Below are 16,128 nucleotides of genomic sequence, written 5' to 3' on the forward strand. Positions count from 1 at the left end.
TGGATCATGATGAATAAGCTAATTGCTCGATTGGCATGTGTGTTTGTCCTTGATTGATTGAGTTGTTTGGCATTCATGTCTGCTGTAGAGTTTGAATCAGGTGAAACCTGAAACTGTGACTCCAACTTTATGCATCTTCAGCTGCAAACCTATATGTCCTAGTAACCGCCACAGAACTCTGAATCATGACCATGAAAAATATCGAAAGTGAGTTACGTAAGTAGCCCAGAAAAACAACCTAATCTCTCCCTTTATGTCATCATTAACTCGTGATTTAAGCAAAGCCACATGCTTAACCACCTACAAATATGTACAGCCCCTGGAGTGTATACACATATATAGTGTGTCCTCATTTTGTTTCCTCATCTATGTGCCGATTGATGTAACAAGTTAATGGCTACGTACACCTCATGGTGCAAAGGCTGGGATCTCAATATTCCATTATCTTAAAAATACACACACATATATATATAGCAAAATAATTAGTTTTGTACGTTCTAGTGGTATATAGAGATGGTAAAATCACAACGTACAACAGTTGAAATCATAGGTAGCTTCGTTACTTTGTAGTGAATATATACACCAAACAAGTGCCGCATATAGAGTACTAGAAATGCCGCATATATTTTTTGAAAACCATTCCTAGATGGCGCCTATTCATGCTTTGAAAATCGACCAGAAAATCTTGCATTCACTGAAGAAAGAGGTCACCAGAGACGATCTTAAGGCTCAAACCAAGTGGGTGTGCATGAGCGTGTTAAATAACCTCACCACCAGTGGTCCTACTCCCAAAATACCAGATAAAACCTATATATGTGATGAGGGGAGGCAGCAGAGACACTAGTCTATATGTTCATTCAGGAGCTGAAGAACCATATAGCACAAACACGCAATGACAAAATCCATCATATATAAATTTCCCTGGGTTGTAGGACTGAGAGGTATTAGGAAGCCTATTAGCAGGAATTCCTTGCAGAGTGGCTCAAATAAAAACCCGTATGGGAGCACAACTCTACAAGTGGCAAATGGTGATCATGCTTGACACTTTGCATCATGGCAACCATGCCAAGACAAATGGTACATAGAAAATTCGGAGCAAATCTCTTTTGCTCAAACTGTATCGAAGATGTCAGGCGTGCAGCATGACTTGTGTAATGGCTAAACTGACTTATCACCAGTACATATATATGGTACGTATATATATGGCTTCGGAATTGAGTCGTTAATCATAAGCTAGTCAATATTTGCTATCATGTATCCATGTTTTGTTGTATGTTCTCACTTAAGTTGTCTATGCATGCTTCGTGTGTCATAGGGACTGGATCAGTTGAGAGTTGAGACAAGTATATTTCCTCATGGAATTTGAGACTGCAAGTGGTGCTAGATTTGTATCTCCATCCAATTTTATGAAGTTTCGTGCTACGCATGCATGTGTTCTCTCTTCGCACTCTAGATTTGTTATCTCTTCAAAGGAGCAAGCGTGCTTGCCACTTTCTCCATTTTAATTTCACTGCAAAATTATATGTGTATATCCGAGAAATTGTACCAAGCTCCACGCATCTTCTTGCTTGACACAATTGCTTGCACTTCTATTTTTTGCATCGCGTGCTTGGACAGGAACCTAAATTATGATAGTATCATTCATTAAGATAATGAAAGAAATTAAGGACATCAACCAGACATGCATGTGCGTTGTAGCAGCATGCTGAAATTTTTGTGAATCACAGCAACCTCCTGATCGACGCCAGTCAGGTATATATAGTAGCAAATGCACTATCACTTTCTTCAATATACTACTTAAAGGCAAGCGTACCAGTTATAAACGCAGCTTCAGCTACAATATATAAAAGAAAATAAATTATTTATCATTGAATAGCGACTGGTTCTATAGTTCACCATTGAATAGGTCTGGTTTCCTTTCATGCTATCGAATAGTGAGTTTTCTTCCTTTTATGACATCGTCTCCGTAAGGTCGACTGTGAACCTCCATTTGGTGCTGTAGAAATATCATTTTGCCCCTATTTTAGTATATGAGTAATTTTCCTCATGGTACTATGAATTACTGACTAGATTTCTATTGCTAGTATGTGGCAAACAAAAGTTACAAGAAATTATGTGCAATATATATTCAATTTGTTTTTTCAACTTTAAACTGAGCATTGAAAGACAATTTCTACATAGTTCTAGTCTCGAGGTAGTTCATCTCTCGTAGAAATATCCTGGCTAGCTATCACCTTCAACCTCATGAGATCGACCTAACTCTGTCAGTTGCAGCACTAATATCATGTCTTTCCATCCCTGTGGCAGTTCTGTCATCAGTTACTTCAGATAGATCTTTCTCACTGCCCTCACCATCAATTTCTGACTCAGCCAGCTCCATTTCTCTAAGCAGATTCACACATCTACTCTCATCTAATCCTGCTTACATAACTTCCAATTCATTTTCCTGAAATAAACTGGTGCAAAAAGGTACTGTCTTACTCCCTTCTTTCTTACCACTTGTACCTACCTTTCCATCATCTCTCTTCTCCTCCTGTTTACTTGAATTATCTGGTGTCTGCCCCTGCTCAGTATCCATCTTGTCTTTTCCCCTTATTATTTTCCAAACCCTTATCATCTCTGCTATCATCTCCATCGTCATTGTCCTTGTCATAATCGTCAAAATCTTCCATGTTGTTGGGACAATCATCATCAACAGTAATCAAAGGGGTTCATTTCAGGTAGAGAAGAGTGGAGATAGGAGGAATCAACCTCTTTCTTACTCTTGACATCTTGGGTCGTTTATATAGGTGAGGGGGAGAGGTAAATATTCCTCTCTAGCTCTTAGTGAGATACAATTATTACAAATGGACCCTTATACACACTTGGGCTGCATCCTTACATAGGCTTCTTTCTAAGCCTGGGTCTTTCTCCACACAACAGCTCCTCAGCTGTAACTTTTGATGGGATAGCTGGGCGAACAGACTCAACTAGGAAAGGGCCCAGGTTTATTGTTGGCATGTATGTCTCACTAAAAACTCCATCCTAAAAATCAGTGGAAAAAAAGGGCACGGAGAAAAGAGCATGTACATCATGCAGGTTTTTCTTTATATGATTGCTAGAGCTACATACACTCTTATAACTATGCTTCGTCCTGCTCAGCAAAGGGATCTTTGGTGAAGGCTGAGGACTTCAGTGCTTGGAGAAGGTACTTCTTCCTACGTAGCTGAAGTCGAAGGTACCTCTTCATCCTGCTTGGCGAAGGGGTCTTTAGTGAAGGCAGAGGTTGAAGGCTACTGCCGAGGCTCGCCGAAGTCAATGATGTCTTTGTGTCTCCGCTCACGTGCGCCATCCAAACTCTTGGGACCCAGGACGGGATTTTAACCCGGGTGCCCTCTGTAGCCCCTCTTGACCGGTTTTCGTGAGTGGTGAAGGATGCCACGTGGTTGATGTAGTCAAACTCGACATGGGTGAAGTCATCATGGATGGAGCAGTGTTCGACGTCTACTTCCTAGTGGTCGATGTTGTCGAGTTTGAAGAAGGCTAGGTCATTGTGGCCGAAGTCCTTCTAGTCATCATAGTCGAAGTCGACGAAGGTGAACTCGTCACAGTCGAAGCCCCTCTCTTGATGTCAAAGTTGATAAAGGCAAAGTTGCCATTGCCAAAGCCCCTCTGTTGATGTCAAAGTCGACGAAGGCGAAATGGTCGTGGTCGTAGCCCCTCTGGTCGACGTCAAAGTCGACAAAGGTGCAGCTGTGACGGCCAAAGCCCCTCTGTCAATGTCAAAATCGACAAAGGCAAAGTGGTCATCATGGTTGAAGCCCCTCTGTCGATGTCGATGTCGACGTTGTAACACCCCAGGGTCCCACAGAAACCTGGAATGCTACTTAACTACGTTTAAAACATGCCGAACTATATAAAAAAAATTCGGCAGCACCTCTCTTGAAACGAGAGGCAAAGTGGAAGCAACAACAAATAGAGGTATATTTTATGAAATAACACCATACTGACATCTAACAATATTCTAGTAAAAGAGAAGAACAAGTGTTTGACAACTCTATGGCATTTTTAAGATAGTCAAGCAACGACACTAGCATCTATTACATTATTATTGCAAAATTACTTTGAATGGTATATGTGATGTCATGAACATGTAAGACGTGTTATTAAACCCTTCCCTCCAAGCTAGCTTCAAGAAGACAACCTGGGGAGGGGAAATGCAAAGGTGAGATTGGGTAATCTCAGCAAGCGAACTACTTTAACAAGCTATTTAAACCACAATATTTAAAGTATCAATTTAAAACTTAAACAAGTATAAAAAGGTATTGCATTATTCATCATGTTCATTTTTAAGCAAGTTAAATAGTTGCTTCTAAAAGAAGATCGATAAATACATATTCATAGCAAACATAACTATAACATAAGCAAGATATAAAAAACTATCTATCTCACATGACATGATCTCAACATCAATAATTGACTTCAACTTCTAAGAGTTAAATAAGATTTGTAAGGAAAAATCAGCATCCAATACATCATAAATAAAGTTCCAGTCATATTAATAATAAATGACAGTTTTAAGAATAACCCACTTTTAACCACATACCTTCTACAATTAGTAAGATTACTCAAACACCTGCATACCATTTATCACAACCAAATTATATATGGAAGATTACTGTAACACAATGTGACGCATATGAATACTATGCAATACAAGTCCACGTAGGACTTCAATACCTTCATAAATCCATGTCATTCCACAATGAAAATATCCATGGAGAAGCGTCACTTCTCATAATGACCTCCAATACAACTTCAACATATCCAACAATCTATTCCATACATAAATGCATATGAATGCAATGGCATACCTTCTTTTACATCACACCCCTCCTCGGGCAATGTACAATGCGTACCAGTGTAGTCGTGATCTTTACGACATAACTTCCAATGCATATGAAATGCAATGCACATGATATATTTCAAATGCCAAAATATAAACAGCATAGTTTACAGCCGTGAACATACATCAACATAAAAGCATTTTCTAGATAATTCATATAAGCCACCTTTATCCACATATATCCATCATTCCTTCTTCATGTTAAAGTGCAGATGACATGAACATAAACATACAAAAATAATAAACTTACTTTGAAAGATCAAGGCCAACCCCATTTCATAACCATATATTACAAGTTTAATTATATGTAGGTCAAAAAAGATAACAACTATGCTTCTACTAACTTATCATTTAACATGCGGAGGATTTTAAAAGGATTATATTCCAACTAGTTATAGACATATGAAACAGCTATCTAAAATAATTAAATACCCACTTACAAGTCAAGCATGTCCTCTACTATAAACTTCTACAAAACCGACATCATTATCCTCAAGTAAACCAAATATTAGACATAAGGTGAGGTTATGCTAGAAATGACTAAACCGACAAGGTATTATCACTATTGTATACGACTCCATCAACTATAACCAAAAGATTAAGCCAAACTCACAAATCTAGAGCAAGTAGGTATACTCTTCCAAATTAATAAGTATAATCAAGTGTGCTGTATTATTATGAGTGAATGTAGCAAAAATAACAAGTTAAAGTTGTGGCAACAACCGCCACCCTCACTTGCCTTTACCGACGATAAAGACAAGACATACACGCATCGACGTAACACCACCTACTCAAATGCCCATATATCAGCACCACAACATACCACATAAAATACAAATAGCAAGGAACATGGTCCTACACCCCGCAACCCATCCAACAAACAAACCCGACACTCATCACATTCATTTAACTGCAGCAACGCTACTTCACTTTTTTGTATCTTTTTATTTACAACAGCAATTATAGGAAACAAACATATTTTTGAAAACTACAGAACAATACCTACAACTTTCGTGAAAATACCATATTTTTATACTACCATTAAGGTGACCTAAACTGCAACTAAAAACAGACTTCAGAATCTGTCTGAAATTTCAGTAGCAAGCTTCACATTTTTATATCTACCACAAAAAAGATCCAAAAATCTAAAACTTTGTGGACATATGTATCACAACACAAGATTCAACTTTGGTATAACTTTGATCTACAGAAAACATCATTATCATGGTCTAATCAAGCTCTGAACATTCGATACTGAAATCTGTCAATGATCAATTGCAAAAAATTCAGAACAGTATAACCGGAGCTATATTCAACGAAAAATTTTATACTACACACCATTGGAAAGCTTAACGATTCCTCTACAACTTCCTAGTTATTCTGAAAAACTGGTTAGGCATCTAAGATGCCTAAAAACTGAATAAATCTATTACTGTCCAGAATCTCGCTAGAATCTGATAGCCGAATTCAAAAATTCATATCTACTAAACTACTTGGCCAAAAATTCTGAATTTTTGATAGTGGATAGATCAGAAAGAACCCTACGAAAAACCTTATAGTTGGATACTTTATTTTGGTCTCAAACATGCCCTAATAGAGACCTGAACAGAGCTACAAGAAATTAGAATTCTAAAACCGGAGGATCATAATCCAACGAGATTTCTCCCCACAAATCCTCTATTCCCCAAGTATAAAAAACCATTAAAAATCATCTATTTGTAGGAGAAAATATGGATTCCATCTCACCTTTATCTCCTCCAAAACTTAGGATAGCACAGGGTCAAATTCCTCTCTTTTTTTCCCTTTCTTCTTCCTTCTTCTTTACTTCCCCTTTTTTCTTCTTTCTTCTTTCTTGTTTCTTTGCAGCAACAAGGTGGAGAGAGGGGGACGCCCAGCAGGCATCCTGCAGCAAGGGAGGCGACCAAGGGTGGAGAGGGGGTGGGAAGGGGGTTGTTTGGGGAGGAGGGGTTGCCTAGGGTTTCATGGGGTACATGGGAGGGGCGGCTGGGCTTTAGGGTCAGCCTATGGGCGGCCCAGACAACCCTCAAACTGATTTTCTTCTTCTTTTCTTTCTTTTGTGATTTCTTTCTTTCGCTGTGACTTGAAGGGAATAAAAATCAAAGACAACAATTATTACAGGTATTACAGGCGTAGGCAAGGTCATCGCGGCCAAAGGAATTGTCTCGACGAGATCTACACATCCGCGGTCTCCGATCGTCCAATCGGGAGCCGAGTGAGAAGTCATATTTTGTATTCCTCGTGGATCTCGTGGTCAACATCTGAACTTTGGTCATTTTGAGGTATTACAAAACCTAACCAAGAACCTATACTCATGCATTATTGGTCTAAGCTGCCAAGTCCATTCTAATGTCTAAGTCAAATAGCAACCTGAGACTTTCCACAATAAGCTCTTGCTCAATTTCACCTTCGTCTACTGTAAGGATTGCACAGTTCTTTTGCTCCATTTCACCTTCCTCTACTGTAAGGATTGCACAGTTCTCAAAATTCACCAATGACTGACTCTATTGGCTCTAGCAGTTACATCAATATGGAGGGAAAAACAACTGCGAGCATTGCATTCACAAGCCTAGCTTCAACTCTTCGGTGCCGTTCGCAAAACACATTGAAATATAATGTAGTAGTTTTGCTTCGGTGCGTCAGTGATACATGTAAATTGCGAACAAAAAAGAGTTCTTTCTAATTTCATTTGTCTTTTAATCGATCAGTTGACAATACAACTGCATACCTTAATTTTGCAACGATTTGTTAAACGATTCATCTAATGGTTAAAAGGATGATTGAAAAGTAACAGCATTTCAATCACTTCAAATCGTGACAAAAGCACGAGAGGAAAATTGAAGAATACAAGCACGTAAAAAACGAGCTGGAAAGGAAAAAAGAACAAGTGCGTGAACCCTTCTCGTTTGGTCAGTTACTTGCGGTTCGGACCCGGACCTTTCCCTCCCGCGCGTTTCTCTCTCTACCCTCCACGCATCTCTCTCTTCCCCCGCGTCCCCCTCCCTCTCTCTCTTCTTGACCCCTCTCTCCTCATCCCCTTCTCTCCCGCCCCGACCCGATCGACCCAAGAACCGCCCTGGCTCCCTGGATCAGTCAATCAATCGGCGATCGAGCTCGTCACAATTCAATCTCTTCGCGCTGGATTTGTTTGTGGCCGGGCGTCGTCGAAAACTGGATCGTTGGGAGGACAGCATTGGTGAAAGCTACGATCTTTGAGGGCCAATTTTGTTTGGCTGTTCTCCGCCATGGGGAGGGTCAAGCTGAAGATCAAGAAACTGGAGAACAGCAGTGGACGGCACGTCACGTATTCGAAGCGACGGTCGGGGATCCTGAAGAAGGCCAAGGAATTGTCTATACTCTGCGACATTGATCTCATCCTCCTCATGTTCTCGCCCTCCGGCAAGCCCACCATATGCATCGGCGAAAGAAGGTACCTGCCTGACTTACGGTTTAATTTTGTTTATGTTTGTTTTCATGTAGGTTGTAGGCCAAGAAGTTCATATCTTTTATTTAATGTAACTACATACACATATGATTTTTCCTGCACCAATTGTATATACAAGTCTTATGAACATCGCGCGCTTCTACGCTGAATTTTGCTATTTAAATTGGTCAATTTCATGATGAAAATGGGGGTAATCGTAACAACGCAAGTGAATTGTGATGCATTTTGCCTGCTCTCAATTTGATTCATTCTGTGCTGGTACTAATTTTCTGACTGAAGCACAACTTGATTTTACAGAATTTTCTGTTGTTCAGTTTAGCTCATTCTTGCAAAAGTGATTTCGGTATTTTTGCAAGATACCATGTTTTCAGATAGCAGTTGGAAGTAGTACGGATATGTAGAATGCCAGAGGTTAATCAGAATCGAATGTTTACTTGATATATTGTTCTGACTGCAGCAACATGGAGGAAGTTATAGCAAAATATGCACAACTTACACCTCAAGAAAGGGCTAAAAGGTAGTTCTTGTTCTATCAATCGTCTTAGAATTTAGTACATGTTGTTCATATTATATTAATTGCCATTCTTTTTTTTTTCTGACCAGGAAATTGGAGAGCTTAGAAGTAAGTTGTCTCAACTAATAGATTTGTTGACATATTTATCCTTACCATAACAAGTTTGAGAATGATCTGCTTTTTTTGTTCTAAAAAGGCCCTAAAGAAGACCTTCAAGAAGCTAGACCATGATGTAAATATTCAGGACTTCTTAGGCTCTGGGTAATTCTGCCATGTTAGATATAGAGACCTCATGGTGGCAGAGATGCCTAACTGCATAGACTGTCACTCACACTGTTTCTGAATTTGTTGCAGGGGTCAGACAGTCGAGGTAGATTTTAACGAATCGACAACTTGGATTCAATAATTTCTTTCTTCTTTCTTCCTGTTTATAATGCTGTTGGATTCAATAATTTGACAGGAGTTGTCAAGCTATCTCGGTTCGTTGCAATGTCAAATGGCAGACGCTCAAAAGCGTCTCAGGTGAACAGCCTTAACTCACTTAAGCAGAGTCACAAATTGTCTTCATTTTTTTTATAAATGTTATAATTGTGCATATCTGCTGAAATATTTTCATTCAGTGCTGGCTGCAATCTTTCTTTCATGTCACATGATCCGGTTAAATGATCCCCATTTGACATCTATTGCATTGATCATAGAATTCGTTGTATCTTGTCACAAATAGTGGAGAGAGAGAGAGAGAGAGAAAGAAGTGTAACAGCAAGGCATTTTGTTCTTCAGTTATTGGAGCGATCCCGAGAAGGTTGAGAATATCGACCACATAAGAGCAATGGAGCAATCTCTCAACGACTCCCTTAATCGCATCCGAATCCATAAGGTAGGTAGCTATCCCTGACCTTCTAATTAACTTCGGTTGATATTTGCAATTGATAGCATCAATGTATGATACCTGAAGTATAAATGTCAAGTCAGATAGTGCTATTGTAAGTACAAATTCAGTAATGCAAGTGTTGTCACTCAAAATAATTCTAACCGCGCAATGATTTGGGTCTGTCTAGGAGAACCTTGCAAAGCAGCACCTGATCGGCCTGCAGTGTGCTCCTGCTCAGGTGACAAGCTTCAGCTCCAGACCTTCGATGTCGGCGCGAATATGGGAGGTTTTTCAGGCGCATATGAAACTTTTTCCAGGTTCAGATATCTGATCAAGAAGTTGCTTCTTGCCATTTTCAGTTCCAGAACGACATGCAGTTGCCTCTAGGACTGACCGGTGACCCGAACCCTTCGTCGTGGTTCCACAACGGCGCCGCCGACGGACAGCAACCCATGATGCTACCCGACGACCCCAGCTTGCTCCATCAGAGGTGATCTCAAGCTCAATTGCTCAAGCTAATATGTTTATTGCTCTGAAGCCTGACAAGCCCTAATGAAATGAACTGAACTGAACTTGTCGACAAGTTCATCATCTGCCAACTGATGAACAAGCTGATCTTGACGCAGGGACATCGGTTGCTCGACAAGCACGTCGCTGCACAGCTACCCGGGCTACTTCAGCATGAGCAAGCAGTCGATGGACACCGGCGGTTGTAGCGAGCACGGGCAGCCGGCGGTGCAGCAGCAGCCATCGGAGTTCAACCAAGCCGAATGCCTGACGTCGCTGCACCTGGGCACGCAGTTCCCGTACACGCCCTTCGACCACACCGGCCTCCTCAACGAGAGAATGTTCAGGCCGGACGCCGTCGAGCTGCACGACGGCGGCGCGGCCATCGACTTTGGCGGTGGCCACTTCGACTTGCCCAGGCCCGGCGATGAGGCCAGCTTCCAGAACTGGGCGTCGGCAGCCTGCGGCGCGGCCATGTTCGACCAGCAGCAGCATCACCAGCAGCAACAGCCGTCGTCAGCACAAGTGAGTTCCATGTCCGAGCTCATGCAAGTGGCCGTGCATAAGAACTAATAACTCTTTAAAACTAATTACTACTTTTACTTCATAACATATGTTAATCGATTTGATGGATTTTCTTCACATATGAACTTGTTTATCTATTTACCATCACAACTCCGTCAAATCATTTTTCTTTAGGAAAAATTACAAATACCCTCTATAAGTCATTTAAAATTGCAAATACACCCTAAAAAAATTAATTGTGTTTACCACCCTACAAATCTAATCCCTTCACAAAATTTGCTCCTCGGGATTAACTTGATGTCATGTCAACACATTTGTCGTAATTTGAACTCGAGTGTTCTATGTAAGTTGCCAGCATAGACAAGAGGCAATAGAGGAGTGTTTATTGCGTATTAGGGCCCGTCAGACTTCTTGTTTAATCTTATTTGTATAGGAAATTGCAATGACATAATTGATCCGATAGTGGACTGTAGTGCACAGTTAAACCCTTCTATGTTCCCACATTTTCACGTTGACAGCCTACATGAAGCACTCAAAGTCAGTCACGATAAATATGTTGACGTGGCATCAAGTAAGAACGCTAAAGAGTGATTTTGCACTGAGATTAGACTTGTGGGGTGGTAAATACAACTAGTTTATTTGTACGGACATTTGCAACTTAAGTGACTTGTATGGGTATTTACTTTTTTTCCTTTCCTTTATCTTATTGACAACATAGTGCTTAGACTTGCTATATGGTTCATCAAGCCTCATACTATAAGTTCTTTTGTGAGAAATAATATCGATGATTTGCTCTTAGTTAAGCATCATGCAATGAAATTATGCAAGTTATATCTTTATTTCTTATTGATTTAAGCCTCTTGCAGCAACAACTCTAGCAGCCGTCCCATTTGATCACTCCGTTGCTTATCACGATCCCTCTAAGTACCAGCAAATCATGATCTGATGATTCTATGGCAAAATCGAAGCCGATTGTGCTCCCCGAAAGGCACTGCCGTATTCATATCATAGAACTTATCAGTGGTGTAAATTGTGCAGGAAATATTATATTGGTGTACAGGAAAACTGTCAATGTAAAGTATATATATTGATTGTATCGGATTCTAACTTGTAAGTATGATTTCATCTCTCCTGTAAACTATTGTATAGCTTGCCATAAAAGAATCAGACACTTAATTAGCTTTGAGGCATTCATCTTTGCGTAAAAAAAAAGGCATGTAACAAGCTCGAAAAAAAAAGAAATATGTTATGAGTCATCATTCTTGTGAAACTACACTGATTTGATGAAAAATGAAATAATAATTTACTCACTCCATCCACAAACGTAAGGCGTGCACGTATTTTAAATTTTAAACTTCATAACTTTTGACTAATATAATTAGACTAAATATATATGAGTTAGTGATACAAAAGTGGTACAACTAAATTGTATTTCAAATATATGTCCGTATGGTTTTATAATAAAAATATATTGCAAGAGAAGTTTATGGCCAAAGTTAACTTAGAAAACTGTGACTAGTCAAAAAGTGTCTTATAAAATAGATAGATGGGGTAAAAGCGAACATAAGTCATTTCTCAACTTTATTGATCTCTTTTGTGTGAGTAAAAAGAGTTTTTCACCCCCATATATATAGGTGGGGTGGAGAGGGGACTTAGATATGATTACCTTGGAGTTGGATGGAGACCATAGCTCCTCCTACTAGATCATTCCATGACCTTCCTTCTTCGGATAAGATATTATAATTTAGTTAGGTAAGTGTCCACACAATTGTTAACTCTCGATTTCATAATAACAATTATAAGGGCATCTTCAACAATACGGCCAACAATAGATAGCACAATATACAACATTTCTAATAGAATAACTATAGCATGCTCTCCAAATTTAATATAGGTCCACATATAATAGGAGGTTGAAGTGTGCATGTGTCTTAGAGTATGCTATAGACTAATTACTAATTAGTAGCTAGCTTTTTTCTCACTTCTCCTTCTCTCCTCTCAATAGATAAAAATCTAAAAATAATAGTTCCTTCTATTGAAAAAGTGGATCTAGAGTAGTGCATATAGCTAGCTGACATAAGATGGTTAGAGATGTCTAAGGTCACGGTTCTTTATAAGAAAAATAGCAAAACCTATCTAAGACATAAGAGAAGTATGCGTGGGGGTGGTCCAGGTCGACCCATTATTATAATTCATTTAAGCAAGTATCCACACAATTGTTAACTCTCGATTTCATAATAACAATCATAAGGACATCTTCAACAATATGGTTAACAATAGATAGCACACTATACAACATTTCCAATAGAATAACTATAGCATGCTCTTCAAATTTAATATAAGTCCACATATAATAGGATGTTAAAGTGTGTATACGTCTTAGAGTACACTATAGTCTAATTACTAATTAGTAACTAGCTTTTCTCTCTCTTCTCCTTCTCTCCTCTGCATAGACAAAATACTAAAAATAATGGTTCATTCTATTACAGCAACAACTCTAGCAGTCGTCCCATTTGATCACTCGGTTGCTTATCACGATCCCTCTAAGTACCAGCAAGTCATGATCTGATGATTCTATGGCAAAATCGAAGCCGGTTGTGCTCCCTAAAGGTGCTACCATATTCATATCATAGAACTTATCAGTGGTGTAAAATGTGCAGGAAATATTATATTAGTGTACAGGAAAACTATCAATGTAAAGTATATATATTGATTGTATCGGATTCTAACTTGTAAGTATGATTCCATCTCTCCTGTAAACTATTGTATAGCTTACCATAAAAGAATCAGACACTTAATTAGCTTTGAGGCATTCATCTTTGCGTTAAAAAAAGACATGTAACAAGCTTGGGAAAAAAAAGAAATATGCTATGAGTCATCATTCTTGTGAAACTACGCTGATTTGATGAAAAATGAAATAATAATTTACTCACTCCATCCACAAACTTAAGGCGCGCACTTATTTTAAATTTCAAACTTCATAACTTTTGACTAATATAATTAGACTAAATATATATGAGTTAGTGATACAAAAGTGGTACAACTAAATTGTATTTCAAATATATATTCGTATGGTTTTAGTTTAGTAACTAATAAAAATATATTGCAAGAGAAGTTTATGGTCAAAGTTAACTTAGAAAACTATGACTAGTCAAAAAGTGTCTTATAAAATAGACGGATGAGGTAAAAGCGAACATAAGTCCTTTCTCAACTTTATTAATCTCTTTTGTGTGAGTAAAGAGAGTCTGTATATACAGGTGGGGTGGAGAAGTGACTAGCCATGATATGATTACCTTGGAGTTGGATGGATATCATAGCTCCTCCTACTAGATCATTCCATGACCTTCCTTCTTCAAATAAAATATTATAATTCATTTAGTCAAGTGTCTACACAATTCTTAACTCTCGATTTCATAATGACAATCATAAGGACATCTTCAACAATACGGCCAACAATAGATTGCACAATATACAATATTTTCAATAGAATAACTATAGCATGCTCTTCAAATTTAATATAAATCCACATATAATAGGATGTTAAAGTGTGTATGTGTCTTAGAGTACACTATAGTCTAATTACTAATTAGTAACTAGCTTTTCTCTCTCTTCTCCTTCTCTCCTCTGTATAGATAAAATACTAAAAATAATGGTTCCTTCTATTAAAAAAAGTGGATATAGAATAGTACATATAGCTAGCTAACATAGATTGTTAGAGATGTCTAAGGTCACGGTTCTTTATAAGAAAAATAGCAAAACCTATCTAAATCATAAGAGAAGTATGCGGGGGTGGTACGCGTCGATCCATTGGGTCATTGGCCCGCCCCACAAACGTGGCTTCGCTGGATCATCGGGTAGCCCTCGCACAGGCAGCCGCGCAAGGGTTCCTCGACGCCGATGCCGCGCCGCCCCCTCCTCCGGCTCTGCAACGCCGTTACCTCCTCCTCCGGTTCTGCCGCCGACATGCCGTCATCCTCTGCAACCTCCGTCTTGCCTCGTTTGGATCTGCGACCAGAGTAGGTGAGCCAAGAGATGTGAAATCTGTCGCTGAAATTTGTGCCCTGGCTACGGTGCCTCAGTTTGTTAGTAGTAAACGAAGTTGCCATTGCTTGGGAATAATTTGTGGCCTGGGTTCATATTGGTAGCCAAAGATTTGTTTTTTAAGGAATAGCCAAAGATTTGTGGCTTTATTAGGAGCTCAGATCTATCGCACAGTTCTGTTCTTCGTAGCCACCATTGGTATACCTGTAGACAAAGAGAGCATTCAGCTGAATTCTGAAGTACTATTCAGTGATATTCTTTGCCTCGTTGGTATAGTATCAACCATGGTGGGAAAAGCATGTTATCTTTGTACACTTGCTCTGAACCTCATCTTTAACTAACACCGCAATTTACAATTAAGGATTCCTTTGTGCCTGTTCCCTATGTGAAGGATATGTGAACTGATTACTCTGCATATGGTTTGCTTCAGCTAACCTCATCTCTGTATAATTACTGAAATGGGCAGGAACATGGAGGTGTCTCAGATGCAAAAAAGAATGGAGTATGAAGATAAAGAGGAGCGGTAGCGGCACCGCCACACACCCATTGCGCAAGAAGGTGCAAAGAAATTACTGTTGTCACCGGTGGCAAGGGATACTCTGGTGAGGTCTCCAGCAGCAAGATTACCATAACAAGGTCTCCCTTGTCAGCTCTGAGTACTATAGGCACTGGGCATAGGCATCAGTACAGGGGATAACAGCTCTGAACCTTAGCTTTAACTAAAAGTTCAGTATTGTACCATCTGTATAATTATTGATTCATTTGTGTTTGTTCCCTATATGAACTGACCACTGCAACAAATGTATAGTGCTTTAACTAACCTCATCTTTGTATAATTACTGATATGGACAGGGCCATGCGCGTCTCTTATCATCGGGCACTATATTATTAGTACTACATCCGTTCTTTTTTAGATGTTGTTTTAGCCTCCAACACATAGACTAAGGTAGCAATCAATACTTTCACATTTGATATGTCTACCCCTCTTGATTGTTCCCATTTTCAATTAATAGCACACAACTCACCAATCCACCACACTCATTCAACCATATTCCAACTTTCAATAGCTTTAATTAGGTGCTCTTTCAAAAAAAACACCATCTAGAAAACCTAAAACATCTATTTGAGAACAAAATCAAATTTATAAAACGACATCTATTTGATAATGGATGGAGTACTATTTACCTGTTTAAATTCTTGAATTTGAGAAAAAAGATATTGTTTTTGGTGAATCTAATCATTTTTCATATATATGCGGAGGACTAATGGAGTAGTTGGACAAGTTCGTGGTTGCTGTCTTGTGCCCGCTGATCTAAGATGGC

General features: G+C 39.1%; 1 protein-coding gene and 1 long non-coding RNA gene across 2 annotated transcripts; both read left to right on the plus strand.

Moving 5' to 3' along the window:
• The first annotated feature begins 8,121 nt into the window (after positions 1–8,121).
• LOC133886514 (agamous-like MADS-box protein AGL65) lies at positions 8,122–10,813 on the plus strand. Its single transcript, XM_062326194.1, has 10 exons — positions 8,122–8,333; positions 8,806–8,865; positions 8,952–8,970; positions 9,059–9,123; positions 9,217–9,232; positions 9,323–9,384; positions 9,643–9,739; positions 9,921–9,971; positions 10,093–10,223; positions 10,360–10,813. Exons 1-10 carry the CDS (start codon positions 8,149–8,151, stop codon positions 10,811–10,813), a joined length of 1,140 nt encoding a protein of 379 aa, XP_062182178.1. The 5' UTR covers positions 8,122–8,148.
• A 3,691-nt stretch (positions 10,814–14,504) lies between these two features.
• LOC133886109 (uncharacterized) lies at positions 14,505–15,703 on the plus strand. The gene is made up of 2 exons (XR_009903339.1): positions 14,505–14,785; positions 15,273–15,703. It is a non-coding gene; the product is annotated as an uncharacterized LOC133886109 (long non-coding RNA).
• The last annotated feature ends 425 nt before the right edge of the window (positions 15,704–16,128 follow it).

The sequence above is a fragment of the Phragmites australis genome, chromosome 12, assembly GCF_958298935.1.
Source record: "Phragmites australis chromosome 12, lpPhrAust1.1, whole genome shotgun sequence".
NCBI classification, from domain to species: Eukaryota; Viridiplantae; Streptophyta; class Magnoliopsida; order Poales; family Poaceae; genus Phragmites; species Phragmites australis.